Source organism: Ahaetulla prasina, chromosome 1 (assembly GCF_028640845.1).
Source record: "Ahaetulla prasina isolate Xishuangbanna chromosome 1, ASM2864084v1, whole genome shotgun sequence".
Classification (NCBI taxonomy): Eukaryota; Metazoa; Chordata; class Lepidosauria; order Squamata; family Colubridae; genus Ahaetulla; species Ahaetulla prasina.
The window spans coordinates 29,784,879-29,800,453 of NC_080539.1; the positions used below are offsets into that span (position 1 = coordinate 29,784,879).

General features: G+C 40.5%; 1 protein-coding gene across 1 annotated transcript in view; it reads left to right on the forward strand.

Moving 5' to 3' along the window:
- The window catches only part of LOC131188965 (cGMP-dependent protein kinase 2-like), a 42,441-nt gene extending 37,573 nt beyond the window's left edge, over positions 1-4,868 (forward strand). The window contains exons 17-21 of the mRNA XM_058164675.1: positions 255-418; positions 867-983; positions 2,256-2,318; positions 4,281-4,356; positions 4,459-4,868. Coding sequence (XP_058020658.1) covers positions 255-418; positions 867-983; positions 2,256-2,318; positions 4,281-4,356; positions 4,459-4,545 — 507 coding nt within the window. The 3' untranslated portion in view covers positions 4,546-4,868. The remainder of the gene's footprint in view (positions 1-254; positions 419-866; positions 984-2,255; positions 2,319-4,280; positions 4,357-4,458) is intronic.
- The last annotated feature ends 10,707 nt before the right edge of the window (positions 4,869-15,575 follow it).

Below are 15,575 nucleotides of genomic sequence, written 5' to 3' on the forward strand. Positions count from 1 at the left end.
AAATAGAAAAGATTACTTTCCTACCAATGCCTGAAATCTCTTCCACTTCCTCCCTTTATTTTTCTAGTATTTTTAAAGCCATGCAGGTTGTTGGCCATCCGTAGAATTCTGTATTGTTTTCTGAATAAAAAGATTTTGGGACTCAAGCATGATATACATATGGATTGATGGGCGCAGTGGGACTCAGCTGAAGAACAAGTGTCATTTTTCAGTCCTCCATTCCTACCTACTATTTCCCCCCACTTTTTAAATAGGTGGACTTTGGCTTTGCCAAGGCACTCAAACGTGGGGAGAAGACTTACTCCTTTTGTGGGACTCCTGAGTACTTGGCCCCTGAGATCTTGCGCCATGAAGGACATGATTATGCTGTGGACTTTTGGACACTTGGTGTGCTCATCTTTGAAATGCTTGTAGGACGGTAAGTCTGTCTTTGCATTTCTCCAGGCATTCAGCAATGGGACACTCACACTACTTCCTGGTGCATCTTCTTCCTTTCTTCTCCCCTGGAAGTAAATGGTGAGGGAGGAGAAGTTTGGGGGGGCGGGGGGATTGGCAAGAACTGGAGAAAGTGAGACAAAGCATCAACTATGCACCATAGATTCTGAATGACGTTCCAGAGCCATTTATTGGATTTGCTTAGAATCCAGTTAACCAGGCTGACAATACAGGCAGAAGTGGTAGAGGTTCAATTACAGTTGCTATTGGGACATATCAAGGATTATTCCTTCTGGTGATGATATTTAGACAAGTGGAAGAATGAGTATCATTGACGAGGAACTTCTGGTTGTGAGGAAGTGGCTGGGTCTGTCCCAGAGTAGTATCTATATATCCATGTTTTTCTCTTCTCTTCTTCTTCTCCTTCTTAGACCCCCATTCCACAGTACTGAACCTCAAAAGATATACAGCAGGATCATGGATGGTGTCTTCTCTTTCCCTGCCTTTGTCGGTGAGGCTGCATGCTCCCTTGTAGCCAAGCTTTGCAGGTATGACTCCCTGCCGGCATTCATTCCAATCAATATGCGTGCAGACAGGGCCCTAAATAAAAATGAAGGAAGGAATCGGGTGGGTAACCATGCTCAACCTAATTCAAATTAGATAAATTGGTGTAGCGAGAACATAGTGGAAAGTGTAGATGAGGACTTTAATAACGGTACTTCCCCTGCTTGCAGATTAATCTGTGGTTTCCGTGTCAACTGCAATTTAGCAAAAGCAAAATAAGCTCAATAGTGTGAAGAGGCTAGGCCTCTGGCCACCTATTTCAGGAACCGTGAATTGGTTAGATGCCCATCATGCCTCTGAAAAGCTCCCATGAAAAACAAAAGATAATCTATGGGCGATATCCAGAGGCATCTTGAATTTCTTACTGTTCAGCTAAAACAATCCCCACTTCTAGTAGTAAATAATAGATACAAACTCAAGGTAAACTGCTCCAAACTCGATTGCAGAAAATATGACTTTAGAACAGAGTTGTCAATGCCTGGAATGCACTACTTGACTCTGTAGTTTCTTCCCCAAACCACCAAAACTTTAAGCTTAAACTGTCTACTGTTGACCTCACCCCATTCCTAAGAGGTCTGTAAGGGGCATGCATAAGCGCACCAGTGTGCCTACCGTCCCTGTCCTAATATTCCTTTTTACTTACTCTTTTCATGTATCCAAATTATGTTTATACTTTTACCTGTTATCGTATATATGATTGACAAATAAATAAAATAAAACGAGAGGCAGTTTGGTGTAGTGGTTAAGGCATCACTCACTAGTTTGGGTGATGAAATGTTTGCAAGAAAAAAAAGCAAGGCTCAGAAAGCACCAAGGATTCCCCTCAGGCTAGAAACCGGGAGACTGTGAGTCCCAACATGAGCAGGGGAATCTTGGGCCAGTCATTCCCTTTCACCCCTGGAAAGGAGGCAATGGCAAACCATTTCCCAAAAACCTTGCCAAGAAAACCATAAGGGCTTGTCCAGGCAGCTGCCGGGAGTCAGAAACTGAGTGGAAGATACACATGTGCTAACATTGTAAAAGTGGGAGGAAAATATCTCTTCTGTCTATTCTAATCATTTTATACACTTCTATCCTGACACTCCACAACCCCTATCATTACCTCCTTTTTGTTTTGTAAATTACAAAGTCATAAAGGCTGGTAAACTTTTCTTGTAAGAAAAACTATCCAATCATTTCATTACCAATTCATCCCACCAAAGGTTTGCTAAGAAAACACTGTTGTTTTTTTTCTTCCCTTCCTTCCCCCTTGGCAGGCGTCGACCAGGGCAGAGACTGGGCAATACCAGCAGTGGGATTCGGGGCATTCGGAAGCACAGGTACGTTCATAAGGAAGAATCCTGGGCAGAGAAAAGTTGCCAGCCAAAATTGCAGAGCCTGTCTCTGCCAAAAGGTGGCACAGGAGTAATAAAAAAGGACCATATTCTATAGAAAAATAGGATGGAGTTGAGGAGCAATTCAAAATGTACAGAAGTTGGTAAGAAGATCATTGTATTTCCAGATGTTCATCTTCCCTATTGTCACTCAAAGGCATCATGCTCATTTCAGTTACTGAACTGTTTTTGAGAACTATTTGAGAACAATGATCTGATCATTGTTCTTTGCATTATGATGGTTTCTTATTTGCATATGCCCCACCGGCTAGCACTAAATATACCCACAGAAGTAAATATTTGTAGCTCAAGATTGAACTGTGGCATCCATGGTGCTCTATATGCTTGGTTGTTTTTTTGTAGACATTTCATTACCAAACTAGGTAACATCATCCGTGCTAGTACTCTCTAGATAGTATTGGTCCTGCTTTTTGAACCCAAGTCTGCAGCTCTAGTGCTAAACTCGGAAAATTAATCTAGCTGTCTTCCAAAGGAGTGCTAAATACAGAAGTATAAAAAGCCTATGAAAGATCTGGCATTACATGAATGAGTGCCCACTTTTCTGATCACAACAAAATACATTATGCCACCAGACTTGAAATCCTGGGTTTAGAAAATTTAGAACTACGCCGCCTTCGGCATGACCTGAGTCTAACTCATAAAATCATCTGCTACAATGTCCTTCCTGTCGAAGACTACTTCAGTTTCAACCACAACAATACATGAGCACACAATAGATTTAAACTTAAAGTGAACCGCTCCAATCTTGACTGCAGGAAATATGACTTCAGAAACAGAGTTGTTAATGCCTGGAATGCACTACCTGACTCTGTGGTCTCATCCCCAAATCCCCAAAGCTTTAACCAAAGATTATCTACTGTTGACCTCACCCCATTCCTAAGAGGTCCTTAAGGGGCGTGCATAAGAGCACCAGCGTGCCTACCGTTCCTGTCCTAATGTTCCCTTTGGTTGTATTCAGTTTGTATGGTTATTTCATGCTTATACTTATATATATATTGTTGTGTTTGACAAAATAAATAAATAAATAAATAAATAAAATAAAAATAAATAAAATGGCTATTGGGGATAGAGTCCAGAGTTAAAGGGAGAGGGTTCAGTGTGAGCAGTATATCTAAGCTTCTGGAGAGTGTCAACAACCATACTGGTGATGAAATATGCTAGATTACATTTATAGCAAAAGGTCTACAGCCACTTTCATTTTCCTGGCGTTTGAATCCTAGTACTCTAGACCAGTGTTTCTTGGCAATTTTAGGATGTGTGGACTTCACCCATGAGAAACAGTGGTTTAATTCAGGGGTCTCCAACTTTAGCAACTTTAAGCCTGGAGGACTTCAACTCCCAGAATTCTGGGAGTTGAAGTCCTCCAGGCTTAAAGTTGCCAAGGTTGGAGCAGGGGTGAAATGCTCCCGGTTCAGACCAGATCGGCTGATCAAGTAGCGATGGCGGCGGGTGGTTTGGAGAACCGGTAGCAAAAATCCGCCCATGCCCACCCAATCGCCCGGTTGCCCGCTTCCCCCCTTGCCACTTCTTTTAAAAAATGCTTTTAAAAGGTAAAAAAAAAAGGCTCTGACGATCACAGCTGAGCCGCCTGATCTTCAGAGCCTTTTTTTTTACTTTTAAAAGCATTTTTTACAACCTATTCAGGCAAATAGGTTGTTAAAAAATGCTTTTAAAAGTAAAAAAAAATCGCGCGCCACAGCTGATCCTCCCTCCCCCCCGTGCGCAGTGTTCTACTTACTACATGCCTCCTTTTGGTGTGCACTGCACACGCACATCACGCATGAGCAGCCAGCGAAGTGGTAGTAAACCGGTTCAGATTTCACCACTGGGTTGGTGGTGAGACCCCTGGTCTAGATGTTTGCAGTTCATAGCCACTTCTATCCTCAGGTGGTTCAACTCCCTTTCCTGGAAGAAGCTGGCACTGCGTCAGATTGAGGCTCCCACCACAGTGCTGCTCAAGGAGGTATGAAAATGGCCTTCAAGGGCACTTCCCTTCCGCTTTCCCATACCAAACAGGTTGGGAAGCTGCTCCTGCTCTTACTATTTGTTCTTGTTCTTCCTCCAGGGTTTTCCTTACACCAATTTCAAGCGGTACTCTGTTTCACAGCAGCTGCCTGAAGAGGAGTTCTCCGGCTGGGATGAAGATTTCTGAGTTTCTGGGACGGCAGGGGAAAGGCCTGACCAGAGGCATCTCCCTATAGGTCCCATGGACTGGATGGGTATTTGGAGGCATAGCTGAGAGACCTGAGTCACCCCAGCAACTTCTCCCACTCCTACAACCAGATGCCCCTGAAGAGGGGTTTGTTGCCTTGCTATCCTCCTGCCTTTCTACCTTTCTCTTCAGTGCTTAGCAGAGACTAGACTGCCCCTCCTGTTGTCTCGCTCCACACTGCTCTTCGGGTTCTCCGACAGATTATTGCAGTGGGTAAAGTCACTGTGAGTGAGGATGGTTGTCTTCCTGTGTTGTGCTGCTCAATGTGGGGAATAAATACATTCAGGGGACAGCCTGAGCCTCCTTTCTATGAATCAGACGTGGCAGCAAGGGGTGTGTGTGTGTGGGGGGGGGCAACTGACTGCTCTCCAGTCTGGATTCTAATTCTTTTATACATTCAGTCCTTAGATTTAATGATGGCTCCCTCTTTAGGGAGGCAATTTTTTTTGGCCACATTGTCTTGAAAGAGATTGAGGAGAAGGAGGGGGCTGCAGACCGTTGATACTGAAGAAAGGGTGGGGGCGAGAGTTTAGGATGAGGATACCAATTTTTTTCTTTCTGGCAGCATCTTCTCTCTCTCTCTCTCTCTCTCTCTCACACACACACACACAGTAAAAGATCAGAGATCTGAATTGATTCCTTGCACAAGAAGGAATTTGAAATTAGGCTGAGGGCCTTGAGTGGGCCCGTAGGTTGCCCATATCTGATCAGGCCTTTAAATTCATGAGAGGTATACCTTTATATTGCCGCTCTATACTTGGAATAATAAGATTTCTGATAGATTGGTGTTATTACAAGTACGACCTCTGCACTACATGTTTATTTATTTCTCAGGTTTCTATGCAGCACACACATTCCTTCCCCTGAGCATTATGAACCACCAAAACCAGATTCTGAATAAACAGTTCTTGAAAGGGATGAGAGTAGTTACATAAATGGCCCTAGTGAGTGTTGTCTTGCTGTTCTTTTTAAAGAACTATACTAGTATTCCTCCAGTTCTGTAAATAACCTTTCTATAGTGTGGAAAAATAAATTAAAAAAAAATCAGTAGGAGCAGGGAGGTTGATAAAGACATGTTCGGTTGTTCTGATATCAGTTTCTCTGAAACAAATCCTCCCATATCCATGCTGTTGTGTTCTTTTATTTGCACGGAGCTGAACTAATCCCAGCTTTTCTCTAAATTCAAAAGCTAAACTCCTGACATGTCTGGAATATGTCTTTACTTATATGAAGCTGCAACAAAGAACAAATAGCATATGGTTCACCTCTTCCAGGAGAGAGGACAAACATGTTAGCATGTCTGAAGATACTGTCTCTTATCAATCACTCATTTCCCAGGAGAGCATTTTAACTCTTGTGGTACCTTTCATTACTATAGTGTCTTTGTCATTGTTGAATGTCATTTGCCGTGGTGGCACAGTAGTTAGCCATGGTAGCGCAGTGGTTAGAATGCAGTATTGCAGGCTAAAAATGCCCACAGCCAGGAGTTCAATCTTGACCATCTGAAGGTTGACTTAGCCTTCCCTCCCTCCTAGGTCAGTAAAATATGCTGACTTAGAGAGGGCTGTAAAGCAGTACAGAGCAGTATATACGTCTAAGTGTTATTGCTATTTGTACTTGCTGGCAAGCCCAAGGAAGCCACCTTTTACCTGAATTATCAACTACTGCAGAAAGAGCTTGATTATTTACTAGCTATTTCTTGAGGTCCCTTGATTAGTAGACTAGTAAGTCTAAATCTAAAACTACAATTATTATTATTATTATTTTATTTGCATTTATATCCCGCCCTTCTCCGAAGACTCAGGGCGGCTTACACTATGTCAAGCAATAGTCTTCATCCATTTGTATATTATATACAAAGTCAACTTAATTGCCCCCAACAATCTGGGTCCTCATTTTACCTACCTTATAAAGGATGGAAGGCTGAGTCAACCTTGGGCCTGGTGGGGCTTGAACCTGCAGTAATTGCAAGCAGCTGCTGTTAATAACAGACTGTCTTACCAGTCTGAGCCACAGAGGCCCTTTAGTGAAGCAGAGATGGATTAGAGATTTTGCTGAAAGGAAAGGATGCCATTGAGCTAGATCTCTGGTCCACCTCTGCTCCTTTCTCACTCTGGGCCATTTACATCATTCTTGCTGCTTCACTTTGTCCATTGCAGTATAAGGGGCTAGCATGGCCTTTAACAAAATCCTTATTACAAAATCAGGCTGGAACAAAAACGGGAAAGCAATTGTTCAGTATGGTGAAGGCAATATTGTCCATAAAAAAAGGAGTGAACAAGGAAGTGAGTTTTGGAAGAAAGAAAGAATTTAGCTGTGAAAATGCTAAGCTTGAAACAATATGAATAATCTAAACTGAGTACTAAAAAAGGATTAGGAGTGTAGAATTAATGAGAGGAGAACAGTAAAGATGGCAGATAATCAATCATACATATGCAGATGATTGCCTTTGCAGAGACAAAACTGAATTTTCAGAGGCCGTCAAGAATGATCTGCAGAGAAAGAAAAGGAGAATAACAGCTGCTCTCTGAGGAGCCTCAACAGAAAGGAAGAAAGTGAAGGAATATGTTTCCCATTCTGTGAATATTAAAAATCCAATTAAGGCAAATATGAAAAACAACAAGCTGGAATCATGGAATGTTAATGAATTGATAGGAGTGAGTAGAGAAAAATGATCAACAGTACTATCAATAGGAGAACACTAAGAAATATAACTACATACAGCCTTCTCAGTTTGCACTAATGATTAAGTCATTGGTGAGTCTCATGAGGAATGTTTCTGAGGCCTGAAGGAAGCCAGAGAAGAAGTGCTGAAGAGCAGAGATAGAAGAAAGAGCATTAAAACAGCAAGAATAAATAGTGGCACATTTCTGGAATTCAGAGGAACGGAACAAAAGCTGATGGATGATAGAGAAAATGGGTAGCATTGGAAAAGAGAAGATATTTGCATAATTGAACATGCCAAGAAGAAACAGGGAAGAGAAAGGTTGGTCAAATGTGGAGAGAAGCTAATGGTGGTAGGGCGTGGGAGGGATGTCAATCAAAATTAAGAAAGAGATTAGGAAAGTACATAAAGGGCTTTGACAAGGAAAGTAGTATTGTGACTGAACTCAGCTCATAAATTTCCTCCAAGAAACAAACATTAGCTACATTCACATAAAGTACCTTGATTACTGAGTTAACAAATTTTCTGGGCTCGCACAATAGTTTGAATCAAAAACCAATGAAACAGATTAGGTTTGCACAACACACTATGCCACAAAAATCTGAGTTGTGTGTATTGTAAGAATACATCCTTGGTTGGTTTTAATCTATACTCATTATACGAATCTCAGTCATTGAATTCCAATCTGTATCTTCTGCCCTAGGTGTCCTTTATATGGCCAAATATTCTGATTCCTAATATTGCTAAGAACTAATAATAATACATACTTTGATGTATTAGATTTTTTTCAACTAGTATCAAGAAGATAAAAAGAGCTGCTGGACTGAATTAAGAGTCCTCTTAGATCAAGTTGAAAATCTGTTTGGTTCAGCACCTGTGTGAAAATATATGGCATCATTTCTCCCTGAAGATAAAATCTCTTTCAAGTCAAGCCCGACTCCTGACATTTTCACTGACATGTGCATATTAATTTTTGGCAATACATTGGTTTTCCATTGCCTTTTTCCAGGATGTTTTCTAGACCTCAGTTGAGCAGTCAACCCTGGTATTTTCTAGTGGACCGATATTCAAGTATTAATGAAATCCAACTTCACTTAGGTTTTTGAGATCTGAGAAAATTGTCTACTGAAATGCATAATAATGTATTATGTTCTGTGTGCAGAAGCTGACCTTTTTGTCTTTTAGCTCCAATGAGCAGAAGGAACAAGCAGAAATGTCTTGTTGTTAAAACTGGGTTTATTTCACACTCCAGATAATATGCTATCTGCTGCATGAGGAAAAGGAGATCTATCTCACTCAGAGGCATAAATCTGAAGTTATCTGTATTCTTCCCTTGTTCTCTAAGCATTTAAAAACTGAACCATAGCAGACAGCTGTGTAAACCAATGGATTCCTGGATTTTGTCCTTTAATCTATGGTATCATTGAAGGTATTGGGGCACAATTCACACAATACACTACACTGGACTAGAAAGCAATTGTATGTTATTTTATTTACTATTCAGATTTATATGGCTGCCCAACTAACACAGGTGACTCTGGATGGCTTGCAGCATTAAAAATCCACACTACCTGTTTTCCCCACAGAAGCAGCAATACAATCAAATCAGTCACTTGATCAGCTCCATCTCCATTCGTGATCCCCAGGCTCTCTGACAAAATTATATCTTTAGGGCCTCTCAAAAAAACAACCGGATGGGGGCCAATCATATGCTGGGAGAATGATGTTCCACCACCAAGAAGGCCTTTTTTGTGGTCCCACCAGATGTATATCCCTAATATACGGGAACACAACATAGCCTGCCTCTCTATCATAGTGAGCTTGGTAGATGTAATAGGGAAGCATTTTTGTTAGGCTACAGTTAGAGGCTGGTCTATTTTTAACCTTAAAGGTAAAGGTAAAGGTTCCCCTCACACATATGTACTAGTCATTCCCGACTGTAGGGGGCAGTGCTCATCTCCATTTCAAAGCCGAAGAGCCAGTGCTGTCCGAAGAGGTCTCCGTGGTCATGTGGCCGGCATGACTACATGCCAAAGGTACACGGAATGCTGTTACCTTCCCACCAAAGTTGGTCCCCATTTTTCTACTTGCATTTTTTACGTGCTTTCGAACTGCTAGGTTGGCAGAAGCTGGGACAAGTTACAGGAGCTCACCCCGTTACGTGGCACTAGGTTTTTGAACTGCTGAACTGCCGACCTTTCGATCGACAAGCTCAGTGTCTTAGCCACTGAGCCACCATGTCCCTATATTTTTAACCTTACAGGTATTGTATCGAGCTATGCTTTCCTTTGGTTCCTTTCATACCAAAATGAGGAATCGAATTTACCACCCCCATCAGCAACAATTCCCCATCAATAACCCCATCAGAAATGTTAAAAGTAATCAACATGTTTTCTTAAACTCTATGTCTGATAGGGGCTCCCACATCTTTCTCCATTGATTGATAACTAGTTGACATCTGTAATGGTATAGCTATCTGACAACATAGAAATTCTCCAATTTGTATTTCAGTTCTAATATATACTTGGAAAATTTAGATAGCATGGTTTCAAGACTCTCAAATAAGTTCTTGAGGTTCTCAGGTGAAGAGGGAGAATTTTGTGGGATTAAGAGGGCAAACAAGATGAAAGGCAATCAGCCATCTTTACAATAATTCCCTTTTCACATTTTTTTTCCTCCCATTAAGATAATGCTGGTTTCTATCCATGAGCCTAACTGTACCTTGGTTTACCAGTTCAATCCACAATTCAATGTCTTTCCTCAATAACTCATGGCTGAGAGCTCTAATCTAGTATGTATATAGTCAGACCAAGGGAACACTGAAGAGTAACTTTTTCTCAGCTTAGTCCTTCTGGCTACCTTTTTTATTGTTCTGGTTTTTTTTTTTAGCTAAACAACCACAGTAGAAAAGCTGGGGTGAAATGCTACCAGTTCGGACTGGTTTGGCCAAACTGGTAGCGATAGCGGCGGGTGGTTTGGAGAACCAGTAGCGATGGCAGCACAAGGCTCCACCCACCCGCCCGGTTGTTGTTACTTCCTGGTTTTAACTGGTTTTAACCAGGAAGTAACCTGTTTTTTACCCTCTGCGCATGCACAGAAGGGTTTGCGCATGCGCAGAGAGTTCACATGCGCACGTGATGTGGCGCGTACACTTCCGAACCGGTAGGGAAGGTAAGTAGATTTCACCCCTGAGGAAAGCATCGCTAAAACCTACTTCCACAACTGTAAAAAAATTTCCACAAAGAGAATCAGAAAGTGGTAAACAGGGGAAAAGATAGAAAAGTAATGCTTTTATTTTGATGGTACAGACTTATTCATGACAAATAATTGAGGGGAAGCAAAACATGTAATATCTTTTATCCAATCGTCATTTTATATATTTTATTCAAAATCACATTTATGTTGCTGAAATACACGTGATTCCTAACAATCAATGCAGAGTCTACATATGGAGTGAAGTGGCAAGAAGGGGAATTGTTGTGGTATATCTAAATATCAACCAGCAGCCCTGCACAACATATGGCCTGGTGGCCAGTGGGACAGTAGCCCACCAAGAGGCTTTGTGCAGCTCACCAGCAAAATTCACCAACATTTTCTTTGAAAACTCAAGAAATCTATCACTGCCTCGACTGTCAGGAAGGGTCCGTTGTCTAAAAGATGTACTGGCAAATTCTCTAAAAGGGTGCAGAGAAGAGCAACAAAGATGATTAGGGGACTGGTGGCTAAAACATATAAAGAACGGTTGCTGGAATTGGGTACGTCTAGTTTAATGTGAAAAAGGACTAGGGGTGACATGATAGCAATGTTCCAATATCTCAGGGGTTACCACAAAGAAGAAGCAGTCAAACTATTATCCAAAGCACCTGAGGGCAGGAAGAGAAATAATGGATGGAAACTAATCAAGGATAGAAGCAACCTAGAACTAAGGAGAAATTTCCTGACAGGACAATTAACCAGTGGAACAACTTTCCTCTAGAAGTTGTGAATTCTTCAACACTGGAAATTTTTAAGAAGAGATTGGACAACTATTTGTCTGAAATGGTATAGGGTTTCTTGCCTGAGCAGAGGGTTGGGCTAGAAGATTTCCAAGGTCCCTTCCAACAGAACAGCTATATTCTATTCTATTCTATTCTATTCTATTCTATTCTATTCTATTCTATTCTATTCTATTCTATTCTATTCTATTCTATTTTTATTTATTTATTTATTTTTGTCACAACAATATATATAAGTATCATACAAAAAAGATTATATAGTATATAAACATATATATGAGTAAATATTAGGAGGAATAAGCATTATATATATAAGAAGAAGAAAAAGAAAAATAATAGGACAGGAACGGTAGGCACGTTTGTGCTCTTATGCACGCCCCTTATGGTCCTCTTAGGAATGGGGTGAGGTCAATAGTAGATAATTTTTGGTTAAAGCTTTTAGGATTATGGGAAGAGACCACAGAGTCAGGTAAAGTATTCCAAGCACTGATGATTCTGTTGCAGAAGTCATATTTTCTGCAATCTAGATTAAAGCGGTTTACATTAAGTTTAAATCTATTGGTTGCTCTTGTATTATTGCAATTAAAGCTGAAGTAGTCTTTAACAGTTTGACAGTTTGAGTTTAACAGTTTGAGGCATGGAGGAATATTCTATTCCTCCATGCCTCAACAAAATTATTAGCTTCATTGCTGCCAGCATGCTGCAAGCCGCCACAGCTAATTGACATGCCAGCTATCCCTTTGTGGCCAATTCTTTTGATTTATTAATGTGTCTCTTTCCACGCATGTAGTGTAGGTCTTCTATCAGCTTCTAGTCTGTTCAAGTGCCAAATGAGTGCTTTTATCTTGTGTGGGTTGGGCAACTACTCTCTTCCAACCCAATAATTCATTGGCTCAATAAGTATGAGACGGGCCTTTGACTTAATTTTCTCCATTGGGCAGAATCTGAACCTGGGTGGAAATTTCTAGCTTCTTGTGAAGATTAGATATTTCCTACTAAAGTTTAAATGCTTTGGACCCTTCCACTCTGCAGGTGAAATTAAATGTTAAAATGTCTGATAGTTTCCGTGGAGCTCTGAGGGATTCTTTTCTGCTGGTAGATCTGTCATCCTGCAGTGCTTTTCTGAGTGATTCACAGTCTGATGCATCTGGGCTAAGGGATAAAAAAAATTGAATCTCAATTACATGCTGTGAAGTTTGAAAGGCACTTTGAACAGGAAACGCTTTTTCATCAGTCATGGCTTTTAATCTACAATTAATGCAATCTGTTTATTTTAGTTTTACCAGGTGACTTTTAATCGTTCACTCAAGAACATTCCTTTATTCACTTAAAACATTTGTATACAGGTACTCCTGGATTGACACCTGGCATCTCCGTCGCATGGTCATTAAGACATCAGGCGACCACAACGGGTTTATGATCACACTTCCACTGTGGTTGTTAAGCAAATCATTCAAAGTCATTAAACATTAGAACAGGGGTAGTCAACCTTTTTATACCTACCGCCTACTTTTGTATCTTTGTTAGTAGTAAAAATTTCTAACCGCCCACCGGTTCCATGGTAATGGTGATTTATAAAGTAGGTTTGGGGGGGGGCACTGGCTACCAGCTCTTCTTGTCTGTTACAGCTGGGTGATATGGGGGGAGTTGCGCGAGCTATTCTGGGACAAGGCTCTTTTGTTTGCGGTTGCACTATAGCGCCATCTAGTTTCACTTATGTAACGTGAACTAAACTTATGTGCGGGCGATACAAATAGTATATTTTCAGAAATTTAAATTGTCATGAGGAATTTTATGAAAACCTAATGAAAATGTTTTTTAAATAATGTTATGAAATTTTTTTAAAAAGTCAATTAAATTTAAAAAAAGGAAAGTGCTTCAATATCGGACAAAACCCCTACTACCCACCATGAAAGCTGGAACGCCCACTAATGGGCAGTAGGGACCAGGTTGACTACCACTGCATTAGAAGATCACAATTTGCAATGTTACTGCTGATTTCTCCATTGGCTCTGCTTATTAGAACCTGGCTGGTAAGGCTGCAAATGACAACCATGTGATTGTGGGACACTGCAGAGTTCATAAACACCTGCCAGCTGCAAATTGCCTGAATCTCAGTGTTCATGGGCACTCTGAAATGGTCGTAAGTAAAAGGACCATCATAAAGTTCCCTTTGCAGAGCCATAGTAACTTCAAATGATCATTAAACAGGACAAATGACTTATACTGCTATCTTGAAACAGTTTAAGACCATATGTAAAAATACTACTAAAGCAATAATGCCAATGCTAAATGCTAATAAAACAATTAATAAGATACATACATTAAAATAGATGGAAGTAAACCAGAAAGAAAACTGTCTCTGCATTTCACCCAAGGGTGAAACAGTGGATCTTTAGTTATATGAAAAGGGCTCCTTCAATAACAGAGATAAGATCCTTTTAAGATCAAGTGCCTCCAGGGAGAAAGCTTGTCTATTTATTGATTTATTCTACTTCTACAGCCAGCCACCCCAAATATGTGACTGGGTGGCTTATCATAAAATAAAGGTAAAATATGTAATCATGTAAAACAAAAACCTATAATATCAGCATCATAAAATAACTGCTGTGAGTAGCCACAAGATTGCAACCCACTATTTATGGCACTCCCAATAGGATCAGCCATCACAATAAGTAAAGAAATACATCACAGTTTAGCTCTTGATAGATGTCATGATGGCCTTGGAAAACATATTCAAATAGAGTGATGGATTTATACCTACAGAAATCAGAATTGGGCAAGCCATGATATTCCCTGTGACTATTACCGGTGGAAGGTAAAGTTGGCCTTTGAAGAAGCAAGATAGGAAGAATAATTTATGCTTTTTAACTTTTGTTTTGGAGAAGACTCTTAAGACTACTGAAATAGGAAATAAAGGGATTATTCAATAAATCAATCCAGAGTTCTCACTTGAGGCACAAATGAATAGGCTGAAACTGACCAATTTCAGACACATTAGGCGAAGACTGAGCTCTCTGGAGAAGGTCCTGATACTGGAAATGTTGGAAGAAGAGGAATACCAGCAGCAAGGTGAACAGATTACAAATGTAGCATTGGATGATAGGAAAGACTAGATTAGGGACAGATTGTCATGGAAAAACGGTTGCTAAAATGGTTGATGGAATATAATCAATCAGTAGGATTTTCCCAACCAATCATATAACTTTATAAGAGGGAAGGTGATCTATGAAGATATGAAGCTGCAGTTATAGATATTACTTTTTGGGGATGAACTTGTATTATGGACTAGGTTCTACTGAAAATTTCATTGGCCCTTATATCATTGATTTTCCATTCATTTTTGGACAGCTTTCAGAGGCTCAACTGATGCCATCAATGCTTTGTGTTAGAAGATTCCCTTATATCTAGTCTTCGCCTAGTAACTGCTTCAATGACTGAAGTTAAAAACGGTGCTGGAAAAAAATAACCTTACAATCAATGCTCACAGTTATGATCTTTTCAGCATCTCTCAGTCATATGATTGTCATTACAATCACTATATGTTGCCCTGACTTGTTTTCTTTCCTTCTCCACTCACAGAGACTGGAAAGAAAGAGATTACAAGAGACTATAAGGCACACAATGAGGAATACACATCAAAAGCAATGTGATGTTGCTGGCAAGTCCAAGCACTCTCAGATCTTGGGCTGGGAGCCTTGAACATGCTACAGCCTGGTGTATTCCACTTTGTGAGCCTGTTACTCTCTTGTAATCCCTTCCTCTCCAATGAATGGAAAGACAAAAAAGACAAATTGAAAGACAAAAAGGACAAATATAAAAAGTGGAAAGAGGGGCAAATAACTCAGGCAGAATATCAGCAAATAGCCGGAGCCTGTAAAGATGAAGTGAGGAAAGCTAAGGCTCACAATGAACAAAGGCTAGCGACAAAAGTAAAAAATAACAAAAAAAGCTTCTTCCAACATGAAGTGTTAAGTTCTGGAAGTAACGAGGCTGGAGACCAGGGTAGTGACAACAGCTCTTTAATATATGGTGAACCCAGCAACAGGCTGGGGGAAAACCTCTCCTTTTATACAGTTCTACTGGCGGCTTCGTCCAATCAGCAACGTGCTGATTTCCCGCCCAAATATTTAAAGGTACATACAAGAATACATAACACTCCTCCCCTCCCAGAAAACACTTTGCCTCTATTTACATTTTATTTACATGTTATTTTTCGACATAGTCACGCAAATAACCTGGGCGTCTCCTAGTTCTTTCAGACCTGCGCGGTTCAGTCCTGGGTGGTGTTTTGAGCTGTTCGGAGGGTC